Source organism: Mastigoproctus giganteus, chromosome 7 (genome assembly GCF_048544385.1).
Source record: "Mastigoproctus giganteus isolate SK-2022 chromosome 7, ASM4854438v1, whole genome shotgun sequence".
Lineage (NCBI taxonomy): Eukaryota > Metazoa > Arthropoda > Arachnida > Uropygi > Thelyphonidae > Mastigoproctus > Mastigoproctus giganteus.
In genome coordinates, this window is record NC_143581.1 from 89,541,790 (window position 1) to 89,558,929 (window position 17,140).

A 17,140-nucleotide genomic window follows, 5' to 3' on the forward strand; every position below is an offset into this window, starting at 1 on the left:
AATTGGTTTTAAAGAATGGTTTTTAAATGTTAGATCCTCTAGTATTCTCATAAATGGTGTTATTCTTAAAAAAGAAGGCCTTATACATTGCCATAAATTTCAGAACAGATAATTTTTCAGCCTCAACTAGTTAGCATTAGTAGAGGCATACAATGCAAGAAGCATCAGCCAAAAAAAAAAAAAAAAAAAAAACATTTCATCCCTCCATTCATTCCAAATGCCTATCCAGCTCAGCCTTAAATTTATTTAGGCTATTAGCTTCCACAGCAAAAGATGGAAGCTTGTTCCACCAATCAACTACTCGCTGGCCAAAGGCAAATTTCCGAACATCTATTCTACAACTATCTATCCTCAATTTGAAACTGTTCCCCATCAGCATTCAGCTTGCTCAACCAATTCAAGGCCTTATACGCCTCAATCAGATCATCTCACAGGTGCCTACTCTCCAGGCACCGCAATTTACGGAACTTAAGCTTTTCTTGGTAAGAGCACCCTTTTGTTCCCCTTCTTTGTTCTCGTTCTAGCAACTCTACATCCTTCCTAAAATGAAGCCTCCAGACCTGTACACAGTACTGTAGGTGTGGCTTGACTATTGCCTCATATAACGGGATTATCACCTCCCTGTCCCTGCTAGAAAAATTCCTATATATCATTGACAAGACTCCATGACCTGCCCTGGCAGCCCCTCTGCACTGCTCAGCAAACTTCCTATTTGGCTGCACAATTACCCCCAGGTCTTTTTCACTTTCCACTTTCCTGAGTGTAGTATCACCCAGTCGGTACATTTCTCTTTGGTTATTGCTACCCATATGCAGTACTTTGCATTTGTCAATGTTAAACTCCAGTTGCTACTTCTCAGCCCATTTTCCCAACTTATCTAGATCCAGTTGAAGTAGCATACTGTCATTACTGTCGTTAACAACTCTGCCAACCTTTGTATCATCTGAAAACTTGGACATTAAATCTGATATATCTTCATTAATATCATTGATAAATATACAAAACAAAAATGGGCCCAGCACCAAACCCTGGAGAATTCGACTAATAACATTTGTCCATGAAGAGCAGTGTCTATTGATTACCACTCTCTGTTGCCTCCCACTCAACCATCCCTTTATCCATTGTAGCTGCTTACCCTTGATGCCATACCTCTCCAATTTATACAGCAGTCTTCCATGTGCAACAGTATCAAAAGCTTTCCTGAAATCCAAGTATATGATATCAAAATTATTTTTTTGCATTCAGTTCCTTTGTGACCACATCATAGTAAGCAATCAAATTGGTCAGACAAGACCTCCCTTTGACAAACCCATGCTGTGTCTTAACTATTACTGCATTCTTGTCTAGATGATCCTGCAACGCTTCTTTAACCAGTGATTCCATTATTTTCCCTGGAACACAAGTTAAACTAACAGGTCTGTAGTTACTTGTGTCACCTTTTGAACCTCCTTTGTGTTTGGTGATAGATTTGCACACCTACAGTCCATGGTTATCTCCCCTGAGTCTAAGGAAGCTCTCATAATTATGGCTAAGGGTTTGCTTACTTCCTTTGCTGCTTCCTTTAATATAACTGGATAGATCCTGTACACCCTAGGTGCCTTCCTTATGTTTAACTTCAACAATTTCTCCTCCACTTTGCTCTCAGTTATTACAAAATCACTTAATTCCCTGTTAGCGTTTGATAAACTTCTGGCACACCCCTCATTGAATAACTCCTCATGTGTGAATGTAGATGCAAAATACTCATTCAGTTTATCAGCTACCTGAGCATGATCATCAATAGTCAAGCCATCTATGTTAAGTGGTCCAATCTGATTCATCCCTTTCCTTCTAGAGTTTACATAAGAAAAGAACTCCTTGCTGTTTTTCTTTGCATCCTTTGCCAAAGATTTCTCATAATCTGTCTTCACCTACCTAACCTCCTTTGTGTCTTGATTACAGACTAGTTTATACCTGCCATGGGCTTCTGTATCGCCTGATACTTTATATGCATCCCATGCATTCTTTGTCCCTGCCACTAGCCTCATTAATTCATCTAACATCCATTTAGGCCAAACCTTGAACAGTGTTTCTTAGTTGGAATGAAAAGCCTAGTAGCCTCCAAAATTAAGTCCATGAAGGCATCCCTTTAGAATTCACTGTTGGTAACATCATCAGTTGTTCCCAATGTACAGAATTTAAAAACTGTCTGAGACCTTTGTAGTCATCTTTACAAAAGCAAAAGCCCTTCCCTTTAGCCTTGATGGTAGTTACATCTTTAAATAATTGCCACATCAATATATTGTGATCACTGTCGCCCAATGGTTCGTTTATCTGCAGATTCTTAATGTATGAAGAGTCACTACTGATAATCAGATCAAGAGTATTATTACTCCCTCTGGTTGCCTCTCGAACATGTTGCTGTAGAAAACAGTCATCCAATAAATCCACAAAAGTCTTGCTAATGTGCGAGTGACCAATCCACAAGTTCCAGTCAATATCTGGAAAGTTAAAATCTCCCATTATAAGACATTCTGATTTACTGCTCCACTATTTCTCTGCACAATTGCTCATTATACTCATCAGATTCATTAGGCCTATAACACACCTACTCTCATTTTCCTTTCCCAGTGCCTATTTCACACCAGACTCAATGTGGACAATGTGGTGGACACTGCAGTGTCCACCAGTTGTGACACCACGTCTCTGATATCCCAACAATATCTGCCTTTGATGTCTTGACTAGGACTTCAAGCTCATCAAATTTATTAACTATACTCCTAGCATTGGTGTACATGCATCTGTTCCTGCTCCTAGCCGCCCTAACATAGTCCATGTATTTAATTGTTCCACTGTGACTCCCAGCAGCCCTGGAAACCTCCATTACCTTGCTTTCCAGTCTGCTGCCCATTCTAATAGAAGCAGTGCAAGAATCACTTTTGCCTCTGCCTGCGGCCACTGTTAACCTTTAATCTGTGTATACCCCTACTCTAGCAGTTTTCCGACCCACCTAACACTGCCTCGATAGCATCAGCAAATATTCTTGCACACTTTCTATTTAAGTGTATCCCATCCCTGTAGAAGCAGTCTCTCCTGTCAACAAGCACAGACCAGGCTGAAAAAAATTCTACCCTTAGCCTTGCACAATCTCTCCAGGGCCAAATTGATTGACAAATTGGTTGAATGGCCGAATTGGTTGAATAGTTGATTTAAGGAAACACAGTTTTGTATTTTTTGTGAGGAAAAGAAAGGCTACAGTTCACTGTAAGGAAACAGAAATGGTGGGAAAAAATCAAAGTTATGGTAGGATTACTAGATGTCTTTGAATTTTAGAATGTGTCCCTGGAATGGTAACTTGCGAAAAATGCAGATCATCAACTTTCTTAAGATTGCTCATTTTCCAGGTCAGCATTCTCCACACTACATGATGAATTCTCTCAGTGATCAATAATGACATATTTGCCTTCTGCTAATATAGCCCCAGTTTTGGCGCATTATAACCTTAGTTGCTAATGCGCCAATAAAACCTAACAAACCAAACCAAGCTAATATAGCAATATTAGAGCATTATTATCAACTTTCTTAAGATTGCTCATTTTCCAGGTCAGCATTCTCCACACTACATGATGAATTCTCTCAGTGATCAATAATGACGTATTTGCCTTCTGCTAATATAGCCCCAGTTTTGGCGCATTATAACCTTAGTTGCTAATGCGCCAATAAAACCTAACAAACCAAACCAAGCTAATATAGTAATATTAGAGCCCTTTTGCATGATTAGCTTCCTTCTACACTATATCATGTGGGGAAGGATCCACTTATTTTTACATACTATCACTTTTCACTTATGGTAAAGCACATTCTAATTCTTTCACTTATGGTAAAGCACATTAGACTATAGCCAGTATCACAATGTTCACAATTCAATTTTAAAATTACTATCTCAGTTACAGGAACCTTTAACATTATTATGTGTGATAGAAGACAGTTCAAACTTAGCCAAGTGCTTTATGTTCCTGAAGCAGACAATTACTTAACAGATTATAATGCATAATATAATTTTATTCTTAATTTCAGCAGTAAACCCAAAATCACATCAAATCTTAATTTCAGACATCAATAGCTGCATAGAAATAGGCACAACTTGACTTTAGTAGCTTTTGTGCCACTAAGTGATATTAAAACTTCCCAACCTTATAATGTGGCTGCCAATAGATGAATTTTCTTGAATTTTTTAGTCGATGCAATATACACTAAAGAAAGAATATATAATAATATTCTTTTCAAGAAACAATTCATTGTGAGGAGCATTTGATAGAAATTTTGAACAGATTCTTTTGTGTGCAAAGAAACATTTATATAAAAAAAGTATAATTTTTTAGTTCTAGTTTATTTCAGATGTAGACAGGTGGGAGCAAGCAATTTCTTACTACACGTTACAATATTTATTAAGGCACAATATGGCCTTAGCAGCCCTTGTGCCACTAAACAACATATCAACCAACCAACAATATTTATTAAACAAAAAAATGCTCCAAATTATTTCCAAAAGTGTTCAATTTACAAGCAAGCTAATGAATGTCTGCTACAGATTATAAAGCAGTGGAGTGCGTTTTATGATTAATAGTCCATTTTGTTAATTCACTTTGGAGTTTTTCCTCGCATAACTTAAATGCTGTCAGCACTGAGTATAAAGAAATGTTCTGCAATTTGTTAAAAAAAAAAAAAAAAAAAAAAAACACAAACTCTGGATATCAGCCACTATCTTAGAAAAAATGGAAATTAAAATATCATATTTGTATGTTACAGGTTCCTATAAAATTTTATTAAGTTAGAATTAATGTAGTAATTTTAATCTCAGATTTATATTCAATGCAGTGACAATTACCAGAATTATCAATTTTCATTTAAGGTAAGCCAAAAACTTCATATTGTTGTCTAGTATAATTTAGTGATAGCCCTCATTTTGCACTGGTCTGATTTGTGCCGATTTGCAGTAGCGTTGATCACTAACCATAAGGCTATTTTTACTTTTATTTATTTATTTTTGCAATTTTTAATTTTTTTAGTTTTTTGAAATTTTTTTATAAATTTAAAATATATAATGCATTTAGGGCTTATGCCTCAGGCTGCGAGAAAGTCTAGACTATGTATAAGTTAAGTGCAAATGCATCATTAATACACAGCCAATTCTAAATTAGCAAAAATTTTCAAAGGCGGCATTGTTTTAAGTTATATCTCATATCTCATATTTGAATACCTTCACAATGAGTTGCCATGATATTGCACTACTTCGAATAAGTAACGCTTCACCTAAAGGAGAAGACTCATGTTACTTATTCTCAGTGGATACCACCACCCAGATGGTATCCAAGTGATGCAATGATGGCAAATTGTGGAGTTATACTTCACAACTGTTTTGCCATCATTGCATCACTTGGGTACCTACTCACCCACCGAAGAAGGGCCAAATAGCCCTGAAACGGTGCCGTCTGGGTGGTGGTATCCACTGAGAATAAGTAACACGAGTCTTCTCCTTTAGGTGAAGCGTTACTTATTCGAAGTAGTGCAATATCATGGCAACTCATTGTGAAGGTATTCACAATATGAGATATAACTTAAAACGATGCCGCCTTTGAAAATTTTTGCTAATTTAGAATTGGCTGTGTATTAATTGATGCATTTGCACTTAACTTATAAATTGAAAGTTTAAAATATTCAGACAAAATTTATTGGCATCGTACTGTACTTGATTTACACGTGATTTAGAACAATCTGAGCCAATCAGCAATTAGCGCATCCATATCATAGCCAATCAGAGATGAGAAAGATTCCCACCCTCAAAGTAGCTCATGGATTTGGGTGGTAAAGGGCCATGTGGTGAAGCATTTGGTTGGTTGTTGTTTACGCCATTTACATGTGTTGGAAATTTATTACACTAACATTTTTTATTGATTGTGCTTATTAATGAATTAAATAATAATTATTACTAGTGATGGCCATGTGCAGTTTTTGCCAGTTGTGTTGTAAAGTTTCAATTTAATAGAATAAAGAGACAGCATGTCTGGTAAAAGAAGTTAATTGAATCCTAGTGCACATGAAAGCATGAAAAAGGCACGTCAATCTATCACATTGGAAAATAAGATGGAGGTTATTTGGAGAATGGAAGCTGGTGAAAGCCACCCTAATGTGTGTAGGGTTATGAATATGCCTCCCTCAACTATTACTACAACTATGAAGAATACTAATAAAATAAAACAATCAATGCAAAGTGATAGGTAAAATTTTTGTTGCCCGGAACCTAACCCTGTGATTTCCGATTGACTCCATTATATAAAGGGTTCCATTTGCGCTGATTCCATTTGTGCCTGTATACCCAGGAACCTAATCCCTATGTAAATCGGGGGTTACCTGTAATTGTAACTTGTAATTATATTTTACTTTGTTAATTTCTTAAAGTAACTTTTCAAAATAATTTGTTGAAGGGAATAAATATTCCTGAAATTAATTTAAAATGCTTTATATTTTGTTATAGATTGAGGAGGATGCTTATCAGGATGATTTAGGATTCAGCCTTGGACAAATAGGTAAATCGGGAACAGGAAGAATTAGAGCCCCACAGATTGATGAAAAAACTAAAGTTCGCATTTCAAAAACATTGCAGGTAGGAAAAGACTTGTTATATCTATAAAATCATCAAATAATTTTACAAATAGTTTCAGAATTGTCCCATTTTCAGAAAAGGTTATAATTAGATATTGTAAACTCAGTTCATATGTTTACTAAGCTGTAAGGTTTCATTTGTATTGAAAGTAAATATATTCTTCTGGATTAAGCTAAATTAGAGTAGAACATATAGTTTCAAAGTGTTAATTTGCTAAATGATTATAAAATATATCCATTGTCTTATGTCAGAATAAAGAAATGCTAGAGTTAAGGTATATACCATATATATATGTATACACAGTCCTTCATTCTCTGAGAGTAGTCTGCCATTCATTTGAAGGTTGAGATGAAATACTATGATAGCATGTTTCAGAGATTACTGGTCTTTCATCAGATATATGTAGTTGTCTGTTACAGTTAAAATGAAATTGTTTGATGTGAATGGCAGTAATAAGATGCCATCCCCACTGCAGTACAACATGTCAGTATGTTAAGATTTCAGAAGATTAATTTATTAATTAATTTATTGATGTGAATGGCAGTAATAAGATGCCATTCCCACTGCAGTACATGTCAGTATGTTAAGATTTCAGAACATTAATTTATTAATTCTATCCTTCTAAAATACGGTCCTTTCTTAATTAATTAGAATTAGCTTTTCCCATAAAAAAAAAGGTTAAGTGCAGCCATTATCAACCCACTGCAGGATGGAAGCCTCCTCAACAATTCATGCTGAGGGAAATGGACCATAATCTGCCACGCTGGTCCAGTGTGGGTTGGCAGATCGACCGTATTCAGCAGTCAGGGGCTTGAACCCCAGTCTACTCAAAGAACATGTGTTACTGCACTCCCGCTCCTGACCATTCGGCTACGGAGGCCTTGCTCATCTTCAACAACACTAACACCTATATTCCAATTACAAGGTTGCTGATATTGAAGACTCTCAACATTGAGATTTTGAGCTTCTTCTTATCACACAGCTATGGTAGGGTATTGTAAAATGTATAAAATACATTAAAATATAAAACAGGTAAAATAGATTAAACAGCTGTACAAAATATGCAATTTATACCATTCAAAGTCCAGATACCTAAGATAGGTGATTAGGGTTTTTTTATATACAGGGTGATTCACTACCAGTGTGACAAACTTGCAGGAGGTGTAGGGGGCACAAAGACGAATCAGAATCACATAGCATTGCAGGGTTTGAAATGCATTCATCATGTGGTAGAGGACATTGAATGGGAGGTTGCGTGAACGGCGATCCCGCTGGAAGTCAGCATTTGCGAACCGGTTCCCGAGGCAGTAGGATAGACGAGTATTCAAACGTTGAACTGGCCGACATGCACCTCGCATATGGAGCTGCGGACTGTAATGGGTGCACCGCTCTGCGCTTGTACCAGGAACGTTTTCCGCACAGCCGTGCTCCTCATCATACGATTTTCGCACGTGTGCACAGAAGGTTACGTGAGACTGGTTGTTTCATGAGAGGTACCATGAATCAAGAGCAAACGACGAGGATGCCAGACAATGAGGAGAATGTCCTACGTCTTGCAGAAGGCAATCTAAGTACGAGTACTCGAGCGATAGGCCAACGATTGGGTATTTCCCAATCCACTGTATGGAGGATACTGTCAACAAACCAAATGAGTTCATACCATCTGCAACGCGTCCAATTGGCCTACCAGGCTAGCCGAGTGGGTAAAGTACCTGCTCGGTAACCCAAAGGTCGCGGGTTCGATTCCCGCTTCAGGCTTGGATCAAAGTACTGCAAAAACCTTGGGAGGTGCAATATGGCCACAGAAGCCGATGCGCCAACAACTACCAAATCAAAAAAAAAAAAAAAAAAATCAATCATTGGAGCCTGCAGATTATCCACTCCGGAGGACTTTTGCTACTTGGTTTCTTCAACAGAAACGGTTCGCAAATGCTGTGATTCCGATTCGTCTTTGTGCCCCCTACACCTCCTGCAAGTTTGTCGCACTGGTAGTGAATCGCCCTGTATGTGTGTATATATATATATATATATATATATATAAACATCAAACACAAAGATTAGAATCTATAGTACTTAGTGGACCATTGTAGGTTGAAGGCTGAGATAACAAAGCATATTTGATGATATTGGACTTTAATTTCTCTTCATAATTTTCAATAAATAGATGTGAAGGAAAGTTGTTCCAGAAAATGGAAGTTGAAAGGATAAATGAGGAAGAAGAAAGTTGGTTCTGTTGGTTAAGTTGATTCTGTGAGTTTCAAGTTAGACAGTAAATGGATAGGATATTAACTGGTTGTGGCACATCTTTGGACTGGTTTGGTAGGGGTGGGGATTACAGAAGCCAATCCAGAAAACAGTATCTGTGGAAGTATCTGTAGAAAAGGCATGCAGCAAAAACTGAATACCTATGAGACAGAGAGTGGAAATATTTTGTAAGAGATGGGTCATTAATTAACCTCTAATTTCTAATAACCATTAATAATCCTCTAATTTCCATATCACTAATTTTATAGTTCTAAGGTATCACTTGTGAGTTTTTCCTCACCACGAAGGGACTGACATCTGTAAAAATTGGTGTAAGTATCCATTCAGTCCACCAGCAGAATTGCTGACGACTTCCCATCAACCATGGCAGAAGAAAACAGCTGATCCGATTTTCTTTTTTATTCTGTGTATTTACATATAATGTAAAGTTCCTTTTCTTCACTCTTTTAGCCACTAGTTTCTTATGCTCAGCCTTTCCCATCATAACCATTTTATAACTATTATATCATCACTCTAATTGTAAAACCATGTAATTCCATTTGAGCTACTTTTACAGAAGGAAAAAAATGATATGATTTCCTTCATATAAAAAAAAACAAAAAAAAACTATCTATTTCATGGAAAAATGATAACCTCAAAACCCATACTTCTGTAACTGTGTTTGAAGGAGTTATATAGTTTTACTGTACTGATTTATTGTATACATGGTTTTACCAGAACATGCAAGCGCTCTCCTTATTTCTTTTATTGTATCTATTTTTGGTTAATTAACAGTTAAGAATATTAATATGGAGCAAATAATTTAGGCATTGAATAATTTTTACAAATACAATTTTATTGAAAAGCATTTGATAATGGTTGCTTTGCTTACATTACTAACAGAAGAGTGCAGAAAATAAGAATAAGTAATTAAATGTGCACTACAACATCATAAATAATAATTACAACTTAAGTAAACCTACAGTTTACCCTTATGATGCAAACAGAAAACGCACACAAAACAGTCAGAAAGACACTGCTTTACATCCGTAGTAGTGAAAGCTGTGCAATCAGGAGACTTACTTGTAGAAACTGTAAACTGCAGACATTTGAAGAAACTCTTACGACTTATAAATTCTGGGATACTAGTGAAAGTATTTCCCCATGGAACTCTAAATATATCTAAAGGTGATACCTAGCTGGGATCTGTTGAATGTGATGGAGGAAGAAATAACTCAAGAGCTTTGGGTACAAAGTGTTATTGCAGTCAGAAGAATTATGATTAAAAAATATAATAAACTCACACCTGCCAGGAATATTATTCATATTTTTAATTCCCCAAACCTATCGTCATGTAAAAGCAGGTTATTTGCTTTTCCATGTTTGTCCCTACGTTCCCAATCTCTCAGAAGGAATGCAGAAGAAACTTTATCTCAACTATGGAACAAACTGGGTTTCCTCTGCATTCCTGAATGTTTGGTAACAGAAATAACTTGCCCCAACTGCAAAGGCAACCATTCTGCATACTCTAAGACATGTGACAGATGGAAAAACAGAGAAAAAAATTTGTAAAATAATAAGATTGAGAATAGAGTAAGTTACCAAGAAGCAAGGAAACTAGTTGCTTCCAGCATACCCAAACGTACTTATACCAGTATTGCACAAAAACAACAAACAGTGTTCACCCAAACTGATGTTACGGTCCTCTCAAACATATCAGTCTCTGGCTGGACTCGAGCTGTTCTCTCTCAGTAACAGCCCAATGCTCCTAAGCACTCAGACCAGGCTTGTAACACTCCTCTTACAATACTGGCAACATCTCCTTCCCCTCCAGCAATTACTACTACATTACATAGTCAAAGTTCCAATTCAAGATTATTCAAGACATATCCGTGGATACTAATTACTAATCCAACCAGAATGATCCTATTCTAGAAATATATGTGGAAGCAGATATGTACAGTAGTCAGCCTATATTTCCAAAAAAAAAAAACAAACAGAAGTTTTAATGTCATAAACCTGCCATACTGAAAAAGAAGTCAGATACAGCTTCTTGTACTTAACTCAAGTAGTGCTTTTATTTTACAGTGGAATTGCAGAGGGTTCATAACAATATCGATGATATTCAAGACCTGATCAATCGCTACTCTCCAGTTGGTTTCTACTTGCAGAGTAGAAACCAACTGGTTTCTCAAATTTTCACCTCCATAAAGAACTACTCTATTGAAAAGATTGTAATACATTGAATGCTTCCTATGGTGGTGTGGGTATCTTGATAAACTCACAGATCCGGACCAAGCAAATTGTATAAACTCACAGATCCGGACCAAGCAATACGTTTCATTATTCAGATTGTGATAATGCTAGTTACAATCTATTTACAAGCTAGTTACAATTTTGTCCATAATGCCTTGGGCAAAGCTTTTGCCCAAGTCTTTGTTTTCATCATTATCAAGATTAAGTACTGCATCTAAAGCTTCACGTTCTTTTTTTTTCTGGATTCCTTCATTCTTAAATGATTTTTTTAATCAACAATTGGAGTTTCAGTAGAGCTATCAACAATTTGTGATTCATTTTTTTGCTCTTTTCGTATCTTTCCTTTCTTAATTGTGAAACCTTTAACTTATTATTTTCAAATTTTTCAATAATTGCTTTGTTTTCTTTGATATCAGGATTATTAAGTGCTGCTTCATACTCTTCAAGATCTTTTCTTTTCTTCTCAGCCTTTTCTGATATGATCTTTCTCTTTTCTATTACTGCCATTATTAACAACATTACTAATAGCTGAAGAAACTTTTGAAAAAATTGAGTCGTTGCCTTGAGAGAAGTAGAATTCTTAATCTTAAAAACATTAAAAATTAAAAGCACTATTTTCCAAAATATTCTTTTATATATAGAAAAATTTAGACTAAAAAATTAAGAGTTTGTAAAAGTTAATGTATCTTTTTTTTTTTTTTTTTTTTTTTGTTAGTTGTTGGCGCATCGGCTTCTGTGGCCATAATGCACCTCCCAAAGTTTTTGCATTTTACTATGATCCAAACCCGAGGTGGGATTCGAACCCGTGACCTTTGGGTTGGTAGACAGGCACTTTACCCACCCAGCTAGCCTGTGTATCTATCCTTATTGCACTGTGTATTTATATAAAAGCATCTTTGAGACAGACCTGTCAATCACTTTGTTGTAGTATGACACATTAGCAGTTAGCCCTGCCTTGCAGAAAGCAAAAAAGTGTGCACATGAAAAAGCACTATTTTCCAAAATATTCTTTTATACAGGGTGTTTTAAAAATGATGGTCAATAATTTAAAGGTGAAAAGTACAAACTAAAATAAGCAAAAAAGTCCCAGTGAACATTCGGCTGCAAATGAACTGTTTTCGAGATAATGCACATTTTCTGTTAAGATCTGTCACTGACTATGGGAGCACTAGTTTAACAAAAAGCTGTGAATCTTTTGCTAAGGGTGGTTTTATTAAACATAAGATAATACATTTTTAATTTTTGGTTTCAACACCACAGGATTTTGCAGATGGTACACATTACAGGATGTTACAAAAGGTGTTCAAAATGTTGTTCTTACATCCATACGCAGCTTTTTATAGTCTTCTCTGCATTGAGTTGCAAACTCAATGCATTCCTGGGTCATTTCTGATTTGATGAAAAGCTCCTTCAACCCGACTCTGCAATTCCTGAACTGTGTTAATGTCAGAAGTGTACACCAAGTTTTTTACATGACCCCAGTTACAAAAATCCATAGGATTTAAGTCTGATCTGGGAGGCCACATTACAGTCCCATCTCTACCTATCCATCATTGACCATACCTTCTAGTGAGATATCGAGTCACAACTCGAGCAAAATGTGCCGGTGTACCATCATGCATAAACCACATGTTCTGGCATTGCTGAAGTGGAACATTTTCATCATCAAGGTCTGGAAGAATATTCTGCAGGAACTGAAGGTACAGCTCTCCTATTAGCCTGTTTGGTGGAAAGTGTGGTCCAATTAGATGGCCCCCTAGTAGTCCTCCCCAGACATTCACCGAGAAGTTGCTGATGTGGTGACTCGTGAATTGCATTAGAATTTTCATCGGACCAAACGTGACAGTTATGAAAATTAAAATTACTATCACAAGTAAACCTCTCGTGTTTGGGGTTCACATAAAAAAAAAAAAAAAAAAAAAACACCCAACTTTATCAGTGAACAAAATGTTGTTTAAAAATTAGGGGTTCAGGACACACTGTTGTTACATCCACTGGCAGAAGTTCACTTTGGGAGGGTAGGCTGTATTGCTGAGACCTTGTACACACTGGATATGGTAGGGGAGGGCGCCTCCGTAGCCAGGTGGGAAGGAGCAGCAGTGTGCAGCACACGCTTCTTGATTAGACCGGGGTTCGAGCCCGTCACCACCAAATACGAAGGATGCGGAAAGGTCAGGGACTGACCACCGCATATCCCGGAGCAATATGGCCTTAGTTGCTAACGCTCCTAAAAAAAAATCAAACATCAAAATATGGTAGGGGTACAGTAATTGGTGATGTAAAATTCACCGCATACTGCTGAGACTCAGAACACACCCTTCCAGAGCAACCCTCCTTGTTGAAATACCTGGATTTTGTTCTGTTCTTTCTAACACCCTTTCCTCAACATAAGGTGTTGTGCTTTTGGGCCTACTTGCTCGTACTCTACTTGTGAAGCACCCATGTTCTCCAAGGCTTTGATGTATCCTGACGAATGTGCACCTGTTGGGCTGCCTTCGGCGGGGAAATGCTTCTTGGTACAGTTGAGCAGCCTCAAGTGCACTGCTGCTTGCTTTACCATACATGAAGTGCATGTCCACAAACTCTTTGTTGCTACAACCTCTTTCCATGTTGACTATCCTTTGACAAGTACTAGTATGCCTGCAACGTCTCAGAGCATTGAGAGAGGGGAAAGGGAGAGAATGAGCATAATCTAACCTAAACAAACAAGTGAGTGGTGGATCCCAACTAGAAATTTGCAATATCTCAAAAATAATTCATTTAAGGATCCACATTTACTAGCCTTTTTTGCATATTGTAGTCTGTACAGTTCACCTTTAAATTATTGACCATCACTTTTGAAACACCCTGTATATACACAGTGTCTCAAAAATATTGGTACAAACATTTAGGAGAGTTAGGTAACATCTAAAGGAATGTGAATCGCATAGGAATCCATAACAGGAAACATCACGGGAAAGTAGTAGCAGAGGCACAAGAAGCAGAAATTACACAAGACAGTAATTAGTGGCAAACATTTATTTGACATAATATTAACAATGGAGTACAAGATGGATGCATTTCATGATGTTACAACAGATGCTCGAAGGTTCCACCATGAGATGTGATTCATGCATGACACTGATGCAGCATGGATTGGCGGACACGGTTGAACACACCTGGAATTTCTTTGACAGCAGCGCAGTGCAGACAAGTCTCGCCACGAGATCCATTTCCATCTCCACTGGCGATTCATACATGATAAATTTGAGGGCTCTCCCACAGAAAGAAATCAAGGCTCGATAAATCAGGTGAGTGTTGAGGGCCAGGTAACGGGTCCACCACAGCCAATCCATCGATGCCCAAAACGCATGTTCAAATGGTCACGAACACACCTTCCATAATGGGCAGGCACCCCATCATTTTGAAACCAAATGTTGCGTCTCACATTTGCTGGAACATCGTCAAGTAACCCTGGTAGAACTTGTTCAAGAAAGATCCGATATTTAGCGGAGTTCATGCGGGATGGTAACAGGTATGGGCCGACTAAGCAGTCACCGACCATATCTGCCCACACATTTATTGCAAAGCGATGTTGTGTCGCATGGGGGCGCACACCATGTGGGTTGTCGTGAGCCCACACATGAGAATTGTGCTGATTGAATAAGCCTCATCAGTGAACAGGCTGGAAAATTCAAATCTTGAACACTTTCTAGGAGAAACCACTGCACAAAAGCTACACATGCAGGATGATCTTGGGGGAGCAGTAACTGAACCCTTTGGAGGTGAATGGGGTGTAAGGAATCGTCGTGCTAGACACGCTGTACACTGCAACGAGACACTCCTAAGGCAGAGGCAACGGCAGTGTGCTGGTAGTAGGATTATTCTGGACGGCATTCAACACATTTTTCCATGGCGGGAGTTTGCGTTGAACGTGGTCTGCCCGCACTACTCCTGTTACCTCTAAATGACTCATAATTGCACAAATTTTGATGCACACGCACAAACAAATGGTGGTCCGGTACATGTCTGTCTGAGAAGCGTTCTCTATAAATTCGTTGAGCAGTTTGTCCATTGGCCTCTGATAATCCATACACTAGGTGCATGTCTGCCAGCTCACAATTCGTATATCGATGCATGATCTTCGTGCGGCGACTACTGCTTGAATGAGTAAGCCAGAAATTTTCCCTCTCGCGACCTGATGAACAGTGCTGTCTACCGACTTATGGTGACATTTCCAGTTATGGGTTCCTATGCGATTCACATTCCTTTAGATGTTACCTACCTCCCCTAAACATTTGTTCCAATATTTTTGAGACACCCTGTAGATTAGATTCTTTTATTATATTCTTGTTTTACGATTTTTAGTGTATTTTAGATTGATCTGCTGGATTTATTTATTAAACTATGTACTGTATATAGTGTAAATAGTTTGAGTTGCTTGGTTTTATATTTCACTAACATTTCTATTGGAATGAACAGCATACTGGAAAACCAATTGCAGGGGATTTCAGAGAGTGCTGAGAGTCATTGCAGAACAAGTAAATACGTGGGCTGTGTTAGGGTACTTAAGAATAGGAACAGGTGCATGTGTACTTGCTTGTACACCAATGCTATGAGTTTGGTAAATAAATTTGATGAAATTGAGGTGTTAGTCAAAACATCAAAGGCAGATATTGTTGTTGAGATATCAGACACATGGTGTCACAGAGATATAAGGAATGCAGGACTGGAATTTGGGGAGTACAATGTATACAGTTAGGGAGAAAGGGCTATACTATTTAGTTAAGAAACACAAATTAGTTAAGAAACACAAAATCTAAGGAAGTACATCCAGTTGACATGGCTGAACAGTGCAGTGTAAAGTCAATTTTGTGTGAAATAAACACTGGGAAATTTGAGAGTAGGTGTGTGTTATAGGACTAATGACTGATGAGTATAATAAACAGCTGTAGAGAGAAAGAGTGAACTAGTAAATCAGAGTGTCTTATAATGGGGGATTTTAACATGTACGGGAAGAAACTAGAGGGAGTAATACTCTTGATCTGATTTTTAGTAGTGATTCTTCATGCATTAAGAATCTGCAGATAAAGGAACCACTAGGTGGCAGTGCTCATGTGGGATTTACCCAAAAAGGTAACTACCATCAGGGGTAAAGGGAAGGGTTTTTGCTTTCGTAAAGGTGACTACAGTGGTCATAGACAGTATTTAAATTCTGAATGGTGGGATGAACTGATGATGTTACCTACAGCAAGTTCAAAATGGGAAGCATTCAAAGAATTAATCTTGGAAGGTACTAGGCTTTTCATACCAACTAAGAAATATTGTTCAAAGGTTTAGACCTAAATGGATGTCAGATGAACTAATGAGACATGTGGCAGAGAAGATAAATGCATCGGATACATAAAAATTAACAGGTGGCACGGGTTAGAAAGGAGGTTAGGCAGGCAAAGGCAGATTACAAGAAATCTTTAGCAAAGAATGCAAAGAAAAACAGCATACATAAGTAAAGAGATCTTTACTTATGTAAACTCTAGAAGGAAGGAGATGAATCAGATTGGTCCACTTGATATCGATGGTTCAACTATTGATGATCCTGCTCATGTAGCTAACAAACTAAATGAGTATTTGGCATCTACATTCACACATGAGAAGTTATTCAGGAAGGGGAATGCCAGAGGTGAATTAAACTCTGGCAGTGTGCTAGATGATTTTGTAATAACTGAGAGGAAAGTGGAGGAGAAATTGTTGAAGATAAACATAAAGAAAGGCACTCAGGGTGGATGGGATCTGTCCAGTTATATTAAAGGATTCAGTAAAGGAAGTAGGCAAACAAATACCATTACTAAAGAAACGAAACTTTGGCTCAGTTTTCTCAGAAGACTTTAGGTGATATGTCAGTTAAGGATTCAGCCTTTAAAAAGAAATGGGCTAAGATATTGGGGGGGGGGGAATAAGTCGAAGTTTCGAGTAGTTGATTTAAAGGAATGTTCTGCTCAGTTGGAATATGTGGATACT

The 17,140-nt window shown here is 37.6% G+C and overlaps 1 protein-coding gene across 3 annotated transcripts in view; it reads left to right on the forward strand.

The window, feature by feature from the left end:
* The window catches only part of Prp31 (pre-mRNA processing factor 31), a 262,750-nt gene that overhangs the window by 216,236 nt on the left and 29,374 nt on the right, over window positions 1-17,140 (forward strand). For all 3 annotated transcript variants that reach the window (XM_090376998.1, XM_090376999.1, XM_090377001.1), the window contains exon 12: window positions 6,515-6,643. In XM_090376998.1, coding sequence (XP_090233124.1) covers window positions 6,515-6,643 — 129 coding nt within the window. The remainder of the gene's footprint in view (window positions 1-6,514; window positions 6,644-17,140) is intronic.